This window comes from Paroedura picta, chromosome 1 (genome assembly GCF_049243985.1).
Source record: "Paroedura picta isolate Pp20150507F chromosome 1, Ppicta_v3.0, whole genome shotgun sequence".
Classification (NCBI taxonomy): domain Eukaryota; kingdom Metazoa; phylum Chordata; class Lepidosauria; order Squamata; family Gekkonidae; genus Paroedura; species Paroedura picta.
In genome coordinates, this window is record NC_135369.1 from 24177520 (window position 1) to 24191940 (window position 14421).

The following is a 14421-nucleotide window of genomic DNA, read 5'->3' on the forward strand; positions in this document are numbered from 1 at the left end:
TTTGCTTGAAGACTGCCAGTGAGGGGGAGCTCACCACCTCCTTAGGCAGCCTATTCCACTGCTGAACTACTCCGACTGTGAATGGTGTCTATGAATACGAAGGAAAGAAACACACACGGCCCTTGCGCCCTGCAGCCTTTTTCCTGTGGGTGCCCCTGCCAAGGGTCACTTTCCTCACACTCACCCACTCCCTCCCTCCTGAAAGGGGCTGCAGCCCAAGCACCTGTTGCAGTTCCTCAGGGAGGCAAGGAATCACAGCAGCATTCTGCACATGCTCAGAGGCACTCAGACAGAATTCCTTCTCTTCCTGGAATTCACGCCCCATTTTTGAGGCTGTCTCAAAGGAAGCTTCTAAGAGCCCCTCTTCCCACGCCTCAAGCCAGCACGGAGGACGATCCTGCACACAGCCCATGGCCTGTTCTCACCTTCACAGCGGGGGCCTTCCTTCACAGCCTGGAAGCCCACCGGGCACTGGCACTTAAAGGACCCCAGGGTGTTCACACATGCCCCGTTGGCACACAGAGACCCGTCTTCACATTCGTTGATATCTGCAGAGGAGGAAGCCAGCAGGTTTGCCCAACAAAGGCCTGAGCAGCCCCTTTCTGGGCAGAGACGTTGTCCGTGTTCTCCCATGAAAAGCACCCAGCTTGTTCTCTCCATGGGCAGTTAGAAGGACCTGACATCTATTGCAGGGGCAGCCAAACTGTGGCGCTCCAGAGGTCCATGGACTACAATTCCCATGAGCCCACACCCCACACCTATTTGCTAAAGAGAAACTGGCTGATATTCAACGCAGCAGTTACCCCAGGAGACAGGTACTCTGCACCTTTGCAAAGACATGCAGCGTAATACATTCTGCCTTTGAGCCCTGTTGCTCTAACCCAGAACCTAGGACACCTCCCCGGTCAACACCCATAGCTCCTAGGTCATTCTCTCCCGGAAGAGTGGCGCTTCAGCTGCCATTGGTTGGGCTGCTGTGAAGTCACACACAGCAGATGGTAGGGATTCCCGCCTCCCCCCTCTGCAAACCAAGGAAAGGCAGTTACCAAGACAGCTCCGAGAATCCGGCGCAGGAACAAATCCATCCCCACAGGTGCAGCGGAAGGAACCCGCCACGTTCTCACACCACCCATGCTTGCAGACGGCCTCTTCGGAGCACTCGTCCACATCTGTGGGGAGAACAATCGAGAGGGTTTGTGCTCCCAGGACATCAGTGGGGGAAGAGGGATGAAGACGAGCAGAGCTGAAAGGCACTCCCCAAAGAGCCCCTTTCGTGGAAATACAGAGCCAAAGGGGACCCCAAAGCCATCCAGTGAAAGACGGGCCATGAGAACTAAAGCCTTTAAAATTAAATAGAAACTGGTTCTCCCTTGTGGATAAATGTCATCATGGAGAGCAGCTGTACATTAGCAGCAAACCCAGAGGTGGGTTATAACCAGCCAGGATTCTGCAACCAGCACAGGAAAGGGTGGCAGTGCACAGTGGTCAGAGCAATTAGCAAGCTCTAAAATTCTGGGGAGGAAGGTCAATTCGATTCTGATCTGGAAACTCTTGCACACAGGCCTTGATGTCTTAAGGTTGGTGTCAGTCACTAATTTCTGAAGAAATGGCCTTTGGCATATACCCCAAGTCACTCTGTTGTTTGCTTTTATCTCACAGGTTCTGGGCCAGGATTCTCCCACTGAAAATAAGTTCTGGAGTAAAGAAGCCGTTCTCAAGTTTTTTACCACTGAGAAACCCCTGAAACATTCTTCAGGCTTCGAGAAACCTCAGAAGTGGCACGATCGTGCAGAAAAGGGTTGGGAAGCATAGCTTGGACACGCCCACCCAGGACCCTTGCCCTCCCCACCCCCTCCAGTCCCATCACATTGTGGGAGAGAGGGAGCAGGTCAACATGACCATATAGTCCTATCACCCAATCATTTTTAAAATTAAAAATGTACTAAACTAATTAACTCCCACCCATTTGGGAAACCCTTCTAGGGCCGTCAAGAAACCCCAGGGTTTCACAAAACCCTGGCTGAGAAAGCCTGGATTACAGCAAGCCCTGGGAGGGAGCCCACACCCGTCATCTTACCATAACAGACTCCATTTTGGGCGCGGAAGCCTGGCTGGCAGGGGATGCATTTGTAATTGCCAGGCCGGTTTTCGCATCTCCCGTCAGGGCACGTCCCGGGGTCAAGGCACTCGTCGATATCTGGAAAGAAAATGATGGTAATAAAAAAGGACGAGAAACGCAACAAACACCAGAAATTAGCAAAGTGCTGGGAAATGTCTGGAGAGCTGTACTGGCTGCACGCAGCAATGGACACAACTATTCCTGCATTCTGGCCACCTAGTGTGCAAGGATTTTGATTTTGGGTGCCTTGAATTTTCCCTCTGCAACATCTATGATTGATTCGCAGTGACCCTACCTTTCCCCCACGATATCCAGGAGTGGATATAAGTCACTGTATTTGAAGAACCAGCTTTGAAAGCCTTCAGTATAAGTGTAAATGTTCTGCATTTTGCCGGATTAACTTCCTGGCCTGTGCCTCCAACGCTGGCAGCAAAGCAGGCTGTCCCTGATTGGTCAGTGCCTGGTTTTCTGGTTGCGAGACTTCCCTTTTTGCCCTCATTTTAGGATCTATTTTAAAGTGACTGCACTCCAGAAGTCCAGACTTCTCTCAGCGTAGATTCACCTCTTGAATTTATTTCCCCCTCCTCGTTCTCTGCAAGGCTGCTGTCTCCAATCCTCCCCCCCCCCCGCCGCCGCCCATTCAGGAAAAGAAAAAGAAACAAGTAGCCTCCTGCTGCAATTGGCTCCTCTCCCAGCTTGCTCTGGCTCGGCAGTCAAAAGACAGAAATAAAGCACTCTCCTATAATGCCGGCTGGACTCCCCCCGTCCCCCCTTGTTCAGGAAAAGAAAAATAAACAAGCAGCTTTGCAACCACTGCTCCCCTCCCCGCTCTGATCTTTCCCAATCAAGTGCAGAACACTTTCTGTTTCAATTGGGGGGTTAGACAGGAGGAAAATCTGGGTTCAAATCGATCTGAATTTAGCAGGATCGATAATGGAAAAAACAAAGTAAGTGCAGAAATAGCCCTGGACAGCTATGTTTCCCCCCCCCTCCCCTTTCCATGGTCAATCCTGTACCTTCACACAGAGGCTGGCGGGAGGACTTCAGGCGGTAGCCCAGGTGGCAATCACACTTGTAGTGTCCTGGGAAGTTGATGCAGGAGCCGTGGTCCCCACAGACATTGGGCTTGGCGCATTCATCAATGTCTAGGTCGGGGAGAAGAGGTGGCAGAGAATAAGCAGCCCCTCATCCTCTGGTTTGCTGCCCCTCCTCCTCCCTCGGCCCAGGCCTACGGACAAACTCACCCATACAGGAGCGCACACCCTTGTGGATCTTCAGCTGGTATCCCCGGTTGCAGTGGCAGTTGTAGGACCCCCCCGTGTTCATGCACACGCCCTTCCCACTGCCACACGGCTCTGTCTCGCACTCGTTCACATCTGGGGAAGGAAGAAGGATGCTGAGCAGGAACACGGGCAAAGGTAGAACTCCAGAGTCAGCATGGTGCAGCGGTCAGAATGCTGGACCAGCATCTGGGAGACCTAGGTTCAAATCCCAACTCTGCCGGGGAAGCTTGCTGGGCGATCTGGGGCCAGTACCGCCCCCTGGGCTGGCCTGCCTCACAGGGTTATCATGCGGGTAAAATGGAGGAGAGACAAATGGTCTAAGCTGTTCTGAGTCCCCATTCAGGGCAAACGCAGTAAAAATAAATGACGCTTTGGTATCTGTTCAGCCCTTCTCATCTCCCTAATTATGAGGGATCCCCCATTAAGGGACCACCACTGTGCTTTTCAACCAGAAATGCCGGGAAGGTCCTAGTAACAAAGGAGAAACAGAATCTATCCAGTGGCTTAACTGAGTATAAGAATATGAAGTCTCTTATGTCATTTATTTAGATTTTGACTCTGCCAAAGAGTCAAAGTCTAAATAAATGGCATAAGAGACTTTTTATCTTCTTATACTCAATTAAGCCACCGGATAGATTCTGTTTCTCCTTTGTTACAATTTTGGAACCGTCCACTTTTTCCGTGCAACACTCAGTGTTATATTATGGCTACTTGGGAAGGTCCTAGGGGCAGAGACTCACAAGGCCCTGGCTTCACTTGCTAATGATTATTTCTTTTTCGCAAACAATGTACTGAAATGCGGTTCAATGCACACCAGCACCTACCTACGCAGTGCCTCAGCTGAGGATGCCAGCGGTATCCTGAGTAGCAGTGGCACATGTAGCCTGGCGTTCCAGGGATGCATTCTCCGTGGCCACAGATGTTGCGGTTCAGTTTGCAGATGTCCGTCTCTGAGGAGAAAGCCCGAGCCGTGTTAGCTTGTCGACAGCAACAGGAGACAGTAGAGCCTTAAAGACCGACTCCATTGGCAGGAGAAGAGCTTTCGTGAGACACTACTCCCTTCTTCCGGAACAGGTAGACAGGAATCTGGAGAAGCAGTGGGGCGTGGCTCATGAAAGCTCCTCCCTGGCTGCAAATTGGGTCAGTCTTTAAAGCGCTACTGGACTCTTGCTCTTTTCCACTGAGGAGGAAGGCAGAGAGAGATGGGAAAACAGACTTCTCAAGACCCCAGGGAAGGCAGAGACAGCCCCATCGGAACAGGCTTCTTGTCTTCACCCCCAGGTCCAGTTGGAAGTTCAGGCCTGCCCAGGTATGTGTCTCTTCCACTTGAGAACCCCACTGCAGACCACGGCCGGCCCTGGAAAGAAGCTGTGGGAGGACATTGCCCTGACCCTTACCTGTCACCTGAGTGGGTGCGACATCCATGGTGCTCCTGTTTTTATCTTCCTCCTCGAACTTCACCACCACGGCCATGGTGGGCTTAGCCATCACCTCTGGGAGTCAAAATGGAGACGCTGCCTGAGAATCTGGCCCTGCATGCTCCCCACCCCCATCCCAGGCAGCACAGGGGCACATCCAGAGGACATTTCCAGCCCCAGGGTCCTCATGCGCCACCCCCCCCCCAGATCCTGCCCACTCACCAGGGTAACGGGGGGTGAGCGTGGGGATGTGGACCGGGATGGGCTCCACGCGGTGCTCCTCTGAGGTCGTCACATACGCTGGTAACTGGAAATGGGGTATTGGTAGCCTGAAGCGCCATTGCTCCAGTGCCCTCCCCATGAGAGGGGGAACGCTTCCCAAGCAGTAGGCCCCGCCAAGGCCCACCCAAGATGTTCTGGTGCCAGGACAGAGGAAGTCACACGGCATCTCCACTTTCCCGCCAATCAGCATGGGGCCTGGCTGGGGGAAGCGATTCTCTTGAGCCAGCCTCCCACACGGGGAAGAGCAGCTTTCTTGACCTCCTCCCGTTTCACGTGACTTTGGGGTGGGGGGAAGCGAGCCCAGGTTCTGCAGATGTGTAGGAGCGCTAACACAGTTCTCGCATAATTGCACGGTTGGGCAAACCATCCATCACAGCAGGGGTAGTCAACCTGTGGTCCTCCAGATGTCCATGGACTACAAATCCCACGAGCCCCTGCCAGCAAATGCTGGCAGGGGCTCATGGGAATTGTAGTCCATGGACATCTGGAGGACCACAGGTTGACTACCCCTGCATCACAGCACCCAAGCCCCACCTCCTCACGGGTCTGCCCTGGTTTCCATCTCCACAGTGCCGAAACCATCTCTGCATGGAGCTCTACCTCTGAAGGGTTCCCACTCAAACCAGCAATCATTTCGTCTTCTTGAACAAGCCATTAACTTCATTTCCATCCCACATGACTACAGATTTCCTCCTCTCCTCGTCCAGAACTTACCACAGCTAGAGTCGCCGCTGCAAGACACAAACCGAGAAGGAAAGGAAAAGAAAGGAAAAGGAAAAGGTTAGAGCTTCCAAAAACGGGATGTGGTGACAAAATCCCTGGGAAATTACGGGGCATGTAGCTGGGTAGGATTTTACTGATGACCATTTGGTGGCCCCCATCCACCCGAACACCGATGGCAGAGTGGTAGAGAATCTGTCTTGCATGTGTAAGGTCCAGTGTTCACTCCCAGCACCTCCCGTTCAAAGGAGCAGGTAGTGGGCGATGCGGGAGACTTCCCTCTGAGACCCTGGAGAGGTGCTGACGGGGGCCAGGACTCAATAAGAGTAGGAAATGCAGTATACCAGCGTGCTGCATGCCTTCCTGCCCATCCTTCTCATTAGCGGAATAAATCACACCAAACAAGAAGCCGATGCAAATTAGATTAATTTATATACTGCCTGCACGCTTTACGGTTTAGCATGCACATTATTTCTGAAGGCGTGCTAAGGTTCATGTGAGGTGGCACTTCCTAGGTTTCCCTGACCTGGAGCCTTGGGAATTCTTCAACACACAGAATTTGCCTAACACAGAGTCAGGCCACTGGTCTATCATGGTCTGTATTGCCTGCTCTGACTGGCAGTGGCCCTCCAGGGTCTGTGTTGCCTACGCTGACTGGCAGGGATCTTCAATAGAAGAAGAGTTGGTTCTTATATGCCGCTTTTCTCTACCCAAAGGAGTCCCAAAGCGGCTTATATTCGCCTTCCCTTTCCTCTCCCCACAACAGACACCCTGTGAGGTGGGTGAGGCTGAGAGAGCCCTGATATTCCTGCCCGGTCAGAACAGCTTTATCAGGGCTGTGGGGAGCCCAAGGTCACCTAGCTGGCTGCATGTGGGAGAGTGCAGAATCGAACCCGGCTCGCCAGATTAGAAATTGGTGCTCCCAACCACTACACCAAACTGGCTCTCACTTATTATCTTATCCTTTTAAAACTGGAGAAGCTGGAGATTGAACCTGGGGCCTTCTGCATGGGAAGCAGCCACCCTGCCGCTGAGCCAAGCCCCCCCCTGCCCCCACCTCTTAGGCCTCCCCTCTTCCTCTCTTAATCCCTCCCCGCTGGCTCCTGACCTGGCTCCTGAGAATCACTCTTGGCGGGCGGGTAGGTGGGGAGCTCTGCGCGAGGCTGCTGCTGCTGCTGCAAGTCAGTGGTCCCTTCCGGGTGTATCTGGAGTGTGAATTCGCTCTCCCCTTGGATGGTCAGGGTCTGGTGTGAAGTCAGGATGTGGTACCCTTTTCCCGCAGGGCAGATCTCTCGGAAAGCGGCTGCCAGAGTAGAGAGAGGCATGAGCTCACCCGTAAAAAGAAGCCCACAGTTGCAGACTCCTGCAAACACCCGCAAGCCTCTCTAGTACCAGCAGCACGCTAAGCGCTGTACAAAAACGCAGCGAAGGGCCGCATTCCCCCTACGCTGTGCATGTGAGCGACTGCCCATTGACACAGGAAGCCCCACTCAGCAGGAATCTGGAGCCGTGTAAGGCCTTGCATTCAAGAAGAAGAAGAAGAAGAAGAGTTGGTTCTTATATGCCGCTTTTTCCCTACCCAAAGGAGGCTCAAAGCGGCTTACAGTCGCCTTCCCTTTCCTCTCCCCACAACAGACACCCTGTGAGGTGGGTGAGGCTGAGAGAGCCCTAATATCACTGCCCGGTCAGAACAGTTTTATCAGTGCCGTGGCGAGCCCAAGGTCACCCAGCTGGTTGCATGTGGGGGAGCGCAGAATCGAACCCAGCATGCCAGATCAGAAGTCCACACTCCTAACCACTACACCAAACTGGCTCTGTTCTGTTCCAATCAGGATGTGAACTGTCTTGCTCAGTGTGTGTGTGTGGGGGGGATTAGAGGGACCTTGCAGGGGGGGGAAATTCAGGACGCATAAGAGGAAACATTTCTTCACTCACTGAAAAGTTAAACTGTGGAACTCACTGCTACAAGATGTGGTGTTGGCTGCCAACTTGGAAGGCTTTTGAAGAGGAGTGGACAGATTCATGGAGGACCGGTCCACCGATGGCTATTAGCCATGATGGATATTGGCCCTTTCTGGTACCAGGCCAGTCGCTGGGGGAGCCAGGGCTGTTGAGGTCATCCAGCTTGTGGGCTTCTCAGAGGTAGCTGGTTGGCCATGGTGCAAGCAGAAGGATTAACCTGACGGGTCTTTGGTATTTCTTAAGACTGGAGGAAATGAACTTGAGGCTGACTTACAGAAATTCTGTTGATGTCTACAGCAGGGGTAGTCAACCTGTGGTCCTCCAGATATCCATGGACTACAGTTCCCACGAGCCCCTGCCAGTGTTTGCTGGCAGGGGCTCGTGGGAATTGTAGTCCATGGACATCTGGAGGACCACAGGTAGACTACCCCTTGTCTACAGGATGCAAATGTGTATGCAAATATTGATACATATCTGTATTGTTGCGGGTGAAGGAGGAGAGTGCAAAAGTTGGCTTGAAACTCAACATCAAGAAAACAAAGATCATGGCATCCGGCCCTCTCAATTCCTGGCAAATAGATGGGGAAGAAATGGAGATAGTGACAGATTTTATTTTCCTGGGCTCCAAGATCACTGCAGATGGGGACTGCAGCAAAGAAATTAAAAGACGCTTGCTCCTGGGGAGGAAAGCTATGGCAAATGTAGACAGCATCCTAAAAAGCAGAGACATCACCCTGCCAACAAAAGTGCGTTTAGTCAAGGCTATGGTATTCCCAGTTGCAATGTATGGCTGCGAAAGTTGGACCATAAGGAAGGCCGAGCATCAAAGAATTGAGGCTTTTGAACTCTGGTGCTGGAGAAGACTCTTGCGAGTCCCTTGGACTGCTAGGCGAACAAACCAGTCAGTCCTAGAGGAGATCAGCCCTGACTGCTCTTTAGAAGGCCAGATCCTGAAGATGAAACTCAAATACTTTGACCACCTCATGAGAAGGAAGGACTCCCTGGAGAAGAGCCTAATGCTGGGAGCGATTGAGGGCAAAAGAAGAAGGGGACGACAGAGAATGAGGTGGCTGGATGGAGTCACTGAAGCAGTAGGTGCAAACTTAAATGGACTCCGGGGAATGGTAGAGGACAGGAAGGCCTGGAGGATCATTGTCCATGGGGTCGCGATGGGTCGGACACGACTTCGCACATAACAACAACAACAACAACAATCTGTATTGTTCTTTGTTATACGTAAACCGCCCTGAGCCTTAGGGGAGGGTGATATATAAATATAATAACATAACTAACTAAATAAATAATCTAGTGGGTGGCCAAATTGTAGCTCTCCAGATGTCCACAGACTACAGTTCCCATGATCCCCTGCCAGCAAGTGTTGGCGGGGGCTCATGGGAAATGTAGTCCATGGACATCTGGAGAGCCACAGTTTGGCCACCCCTGGGCATGAGGTGCTCAGGAAAAACAAGGGCTCCTGTGGGAGGGGCCAAAAAGAAATGGACAGGGGCTAATCCAAGTCTGCCAGAATGCAGGAGGCAATGGGAAGGGGAACAGGCCTCTCTGCTGAGGTTCTGGCACTGCCCACTACCCCACAGTAGGCACGGGCAGGGGCGCTGCTCCCACTTACCAGTCCCATCAGCCGGGCAACGCTCGCAGCGGGCCCCCCAGGCCTTGCCCACGCTGCAGCAGCAGGTCATGCGGGTGAGTTTGGTGGGCAACGGGTGCTGGCACTGGTTATCGGAGCTCACCAGACGGAAACACGAACTCTTCTCCCCGGCTTTCTCCGCTGTCCCTCCCCCAGAGATAGAGAGGGAAGTCAGAGCATTCTCAGCCCAGCCCCCCCCCAGCGCCCCAAAATGCACTCTGGCCTCTCATTCCATCCTGAAACCACCAGACAAGGGTTTGATTTAGAAAGAAAGCAGCAGGCGTCTGACCTCCTGGTGACTGTGCCCCAGGGCTCAGCATACAGAGGGCTCCGTCTGGCGATATATAAAAGGAGACAGAAGCGGCGCTGACTCTGCGCAGCGTGTTTCTGGCTCCCGAGAAATCGGAGCACGGCAAAGAGACAAAGGCTGGAGTCACGGCACAAAAAGCCCCGCAAGCCTCTGCATTGGCTGAGTCTGATTCCCTCTGTTTCTCCCCATCTCTGTTGCAACTTCGGTCCTCCTCCGCCCCTTGCAACAAGGATGCTGCCAAGACTCACATCAATTCTGTGCAAACAGCCTGCGAGGCACTGCAGAGAGCCCAGACATCACTCTGGGCTGGTCCCAGAGGACTACAGCTCACCAGAGGGTGGTACCTCACCTTGAATCATAGAGTTGGAAGGGGCCATACAGGCCATCTAGTCCAAACCCCTGCTCAACGCAGGATCAGCCCTAAGCATCCTAGAATCATAGAATCATAGAGTTGGAAGGGGCCATACAGGCCATCTAGTCCAAACCCCTGCTCAACGCAGGATCAGCCCTAAGCATCCTAGAATCATAGAATCATAGAGTTGGAAGGGGCCATACAGGCCATCTAGTCCAAACCCCTGCTCAATGCAGGATCAGCCCTAAGCATCCTAGAATCATAGAATCATAGAGTTGGAAGGGGCCATACAGGCCATCTAGTCCAACCCCCTGCTCAACGCAGGATCAGCCCTAAGCATCCTAAAGCATCCAAGAAAAGTGTGTATCCAACCTTTGCTTGAAGACTGCCAGTGAGGGGGAGCTCACCACCTCCTTAGGCAGCCTATTCCACTGCTGAACTACTCTGACTGTGAAAAATGTTTTCCCTGATATCTAGCCTATATCGTTGTACTTGTAGTTTAAACCCAATACTGCGTGTCCTCTCCTCTGCAGCCAACAGAAACAGCATCCTGCCCTCCTCCAAGTGACAACCTTTCAAATACTTAAAGAGGGCTATCATGTGCCCTCTCAACCTCCTTTTCTCCAGGCTGAACATTCCCAAGTCCCTCAACCTATCTTCATAGGGCTTGGTCCCTCCGCTGCTGCAGCTCAGCTGGTGACAATCTTATTTCTTTTAGGCACCAGGGCAAAAGTATCTATTTCCCCAGGGCTCTCAGGGAGTTTCATCTTTTATGAGCTGTTCTTACAGTCGGCATCTAGTCCAGTGGTTCTCAACCTATGGAACGCGATCCCCATTGGGGTCGCATGGCTCCTTCTTCAGGGTCCCCAGGTTGGTTGCCACGGCGGTGGCTGCCTCCACGCTCCCCTGGACGTTGTGCGCCTGTGCGTGCACACATGCCGCCGCCGCTGACCCTGCCGCCACCGCAGTTGGGGTCGCAGCATCAGAGCAGTTGAGAACCACTGATCTAGTCTGATTCAGGGAACTCAGTATTCAAGCTGCTCAATGTTTTGTTTTTGTATTATGTTATGGTTGTCTGGTTGCAAGGCACCTCAAGCAGGGGCCCTTCCACACACTTTGGATAATGTACTTTCAATATGCTTTTGCAGCTGGATTTTCCTGTGTGGAAGAAGAAGAGCTGGTTCTTATATGCCGCTTTTCTGTACCCGAAGGAGGCTCAAAGCGGCTTACAGTCACCTTCCCTTTCCTCTCCCCACAACAGACACCCTGTGGGGTGGGTGAGGCTGAGAGAGCCCTGATATCACTGCCCGGTCAGAACAGTTTTATCAGTGTCGTGGCGAGCCCAAGGTCACCCAGCTGGTTGCATGTGGGGGAGCGCAGATTCAAACCCAGCATGCCAGATTAGAAGTCCGCGTTCCTAACCACTACACCAAGCTGGCTCTGAAAGTGCATTGACAACATGTGTGGAATGGGCCCAGGTCTCTGGAGAGGCAGCATATCTCGGAACAAATGCAGGAAGGGTCTCCCTCAGTCAGGATACATACGCACACAATGGGTTCGCGAGGGCCCCAGCATGTGTCCCGGCTTGCACGCACAGCGGAAACTCCCTTGGGTATTCAAACATTCGCCCCCTTGGCACACTCCTTGCATGGCACACTCGTTGATATCTGCAGGGGGGGAAAGAGAAGCACATGACTTGTGGTGGGGGACGAGGAGCTGAAGAAGAGGCAGGAGCCACGATTCTGCTTCCTTTCCCCACAGCAGCCTATCCCCATTCTCTTCCCTGGGGCTTCCATACAGAATTTCCCAGTAGATTGGGCCCCACATTAATCACCACGTGGAAGGGTGCTTTTGGGGCATCCAGCCCCCAAAATATTCTGTGACAGGCCAGCTGTTATGTCCGGTTTACAGATGGTGAGTTGAGTCTGGCTGGCCTTGGGTACGTTGGACTGGCAGCCAGATTTGAGCCCAGATCGAAGACTTTCCTTTTTGTTGCATATCCCAGACTTAAACTGGCTCATAACTCCACAATGAAGCCAAGAGCTCTCACAGGAGCAGGCCCTATCACCCAGTTCACCCTAAAACCCTCAGGCTTGCTCTTTCTTCATACCTTGGCAGTGGCTGCTGTTCAGTCGCTTGTACCCCTGCGGGCAGTCACTCCCCATCTCCCCGCGGACAGGGCCTGTCTTCTGCACTCCTACGTCTGAAAGACAGAAACATGCATTTGAAGAACACCCCCAGCAGCTCTCTAACAGGCCATTCCAGCAAGCTGTCTTAAGGGCTGGGCCTTTGGCAAGATGAGATGCTGGCAAGATGCGTTAAGGTGCCTTCCAGAAGCCTCAGAGTCCCTATCGGGAATTTCTACATAGGATTCTTAACCATCTTCCACCCACCCCTCCTCACACACGCCATTCTCTCCTGCCCTCTGTTCTGGAAGGAAACGGGGGCTTCGCGAAACCCAGAATATTATTTCTCTTTGGAGAGGGGCAGGATTATTGTTTTGCCATCAAATCACAGTTGACTTATCACAATCTCTCAGAACAGTGGATCTCAACCTTCCTAATGCCCCAACCCTTTAATACAGTTCCTCCTGTTGTGGAGAACCCCAACCATAAAATTATACAAGTGTTCTTTCACAGAAATTAAACCGAAACTGACCAATGGCATAAAGATCCATTGTTCAGGATTGTATATAATTGTTTTTTTTCCTGGGGTTTCTCAGTTCAGTTCTGCCTCTTGTCCCACCGTGCCGATCTCACTCTTTTCCGCTGCTCCAGACAGACGAACACTCTATCTCAATCTACCCCACAAGGCTGTTGTGTGGATGGTGCTGCCCCGGCCAAGCTGCTCGCCCTGCCGCGACCCCTATGAAAGTTTCATTCGACCCCCAAAGGGGTCCCAACCCCCAGGTCGAGAACCACTGTCTCAGAGGGTTTTCAAGCAAGCAGATGTTCAGAGGCGATTAGCCATTGCTTGCCACTGCACCATGACTCTGGCATCCTTTGGAGGCCTCCCATCCAAATACAAAGCAGGGCTGACCCTGCTTAGCTTCTGAGATCTGACATGATCGGACTAGCCTGGGCTGCCCAGGCACAGGGAGGTGGCGGAACTACGAGCCTCAAACGGGATGTGGTAGGTAGAGGGGGGGACCGAATTTCCCAGCCCCACTGTCAACATCACCCAACAGCTTAAATCTGTGGGAAACAGGGAGGGCCCACACTGTGGGTGAGGGGAAGTTTCCCAGGAGGACAAGAATGCCGATTTCAGTTTTCCCAGGCCATAAACCGTGAGTTTGACAGGAAACACCAATGGCTAGGAAAGGGGAGAGAAGAAAATGAGAGACTGCCAAAAAACTACAGAGCTGGCGGGGTGTGTGTATGTGTGTGTGTCAGGTAGAATGACTTGTCAGTGAGTAGGCCCCACAGAAAACTCGCTGGTTGGAGGAATATGGCTAGAAAGGCCGTACTCGATCCCTTCTGCCCCATGGTCCAGTGATCCCTCACAAAGACACAAGCACACACTCACATCTGTTTCCTGGAAGACTCTGCTTTGCAAACCACTGTGGGAACACGGCTGGTGCCAGCCCCGCTGCGATGAATGGGGAGGAGGGGCCGACAAGTGCACACTTGTGCATTTCCAAGGGCCTTGCACCAGGAATGCGCCCGCAGAGACAGCAACCGATTCACGGGTGCCCACGACGGACGTGGCATGCGATGGCCAAACATGACATTCCTTGTGGGGAGGGGAGTTAACCCATAGGCTGCCTCGGGGCAACCGGAGTACCAAAGCGAGGGAGAGGCCTGCCGACTGCGGGGGGGGGGGGGCTGGGGGGCTGGCTGAGCACATTCCGAGCGACAGCCAACACAAACAGCCCGGCCTCTTGCACAGCGGCTGCATGAACTGGAAAATCCATTAAGCCAGGGCTGGGGGGGGGGGAGGGAGGGTGAGAATTCAGACTGACATTCTGGCCCCATTCTGCCACGGTTGGGCCCGTAGAGACACCACTGGCAGATGTAACCCTGAGGGCAAATGGATTTCGCCCCCCCCCCCCACTCTCAACCTCCATGCGCTTCTTGAATGCAATGAAATATATGGAAGTCGACAAGTTTCACCCTCCTGATATGGAAGGCTCCCACTGTTCCTCTGGCAGATTGGGCAGGGAGGGAGTGTCTGTGCATTCAGCAGCTGCGTGGCAGGCAAAAATTCACCCGGTGTGGCTTTCTTCTGGCAGGGGGAATGCAAATTGCCAAGGGTTGTTCTCTTTGGCTCAATAAGGATTATCATCTCCAGTATCTGGGAATGGCTTATCACAGCTGGAGGCACCAGGGAG

The 14421-nt window shown here is 52.9% G+C and overlaps 1 protein-coding gene across 1 annotated transcript in view; it reads right to left on the reverse strand.

The window, feature by feature from the left end:
• Window positions 1-14421, reverse strand: part of LTBP3 (latent transforming growth factor beta binding protein 3) — a 51546-nt gene that overhangs the window by 13051 nt on the left and 24074 nt on the right. The window contains exons 5-17 of the mRNA XM_077328080.1: window positions 12202-12294; window positions 11636-11758; window positions 9412-9570; window positions 6931-7125; window positions 5817-5833; window positions 5043-5127; window positions 4800-4895; window positions 4227-4352; window positions 3364-3495; window positions 3136-3264; window positions 2078-2197; window positions 1047-1169; window positions 426-548 (exon numbers count right to left, since the gene is read on the reverse strand). Of these exons, the coding sequence (XP_077184195.1) occupies window positions 426-548; window positions 1047-1169; window positions 2078-2197; window positions 3136-3264; window positions 3364-3495; window positions 4227-4352; window positions 4800-4895; window positions 5043-5127; window positions 5817-5833; window positions 6931-7125; window positions 9412-9570; window positions 11636-11758; window positions 12202-12294 (1521 nt within the window). The remainder of the gene's footprint in view (window positions 1-425; window positions 549-1046; window positions 1170-2077; window positions 2198-3135; window positions 3265-3363; window positions 3496-4226; window positions 4353-4799; window positions 4896-5042; window positions 5128-5816; window positions 5834-6930; window positions 7126-9411; window positions 9571-11635; window positions 11759-12201; window positions 12295-14421) is intronic.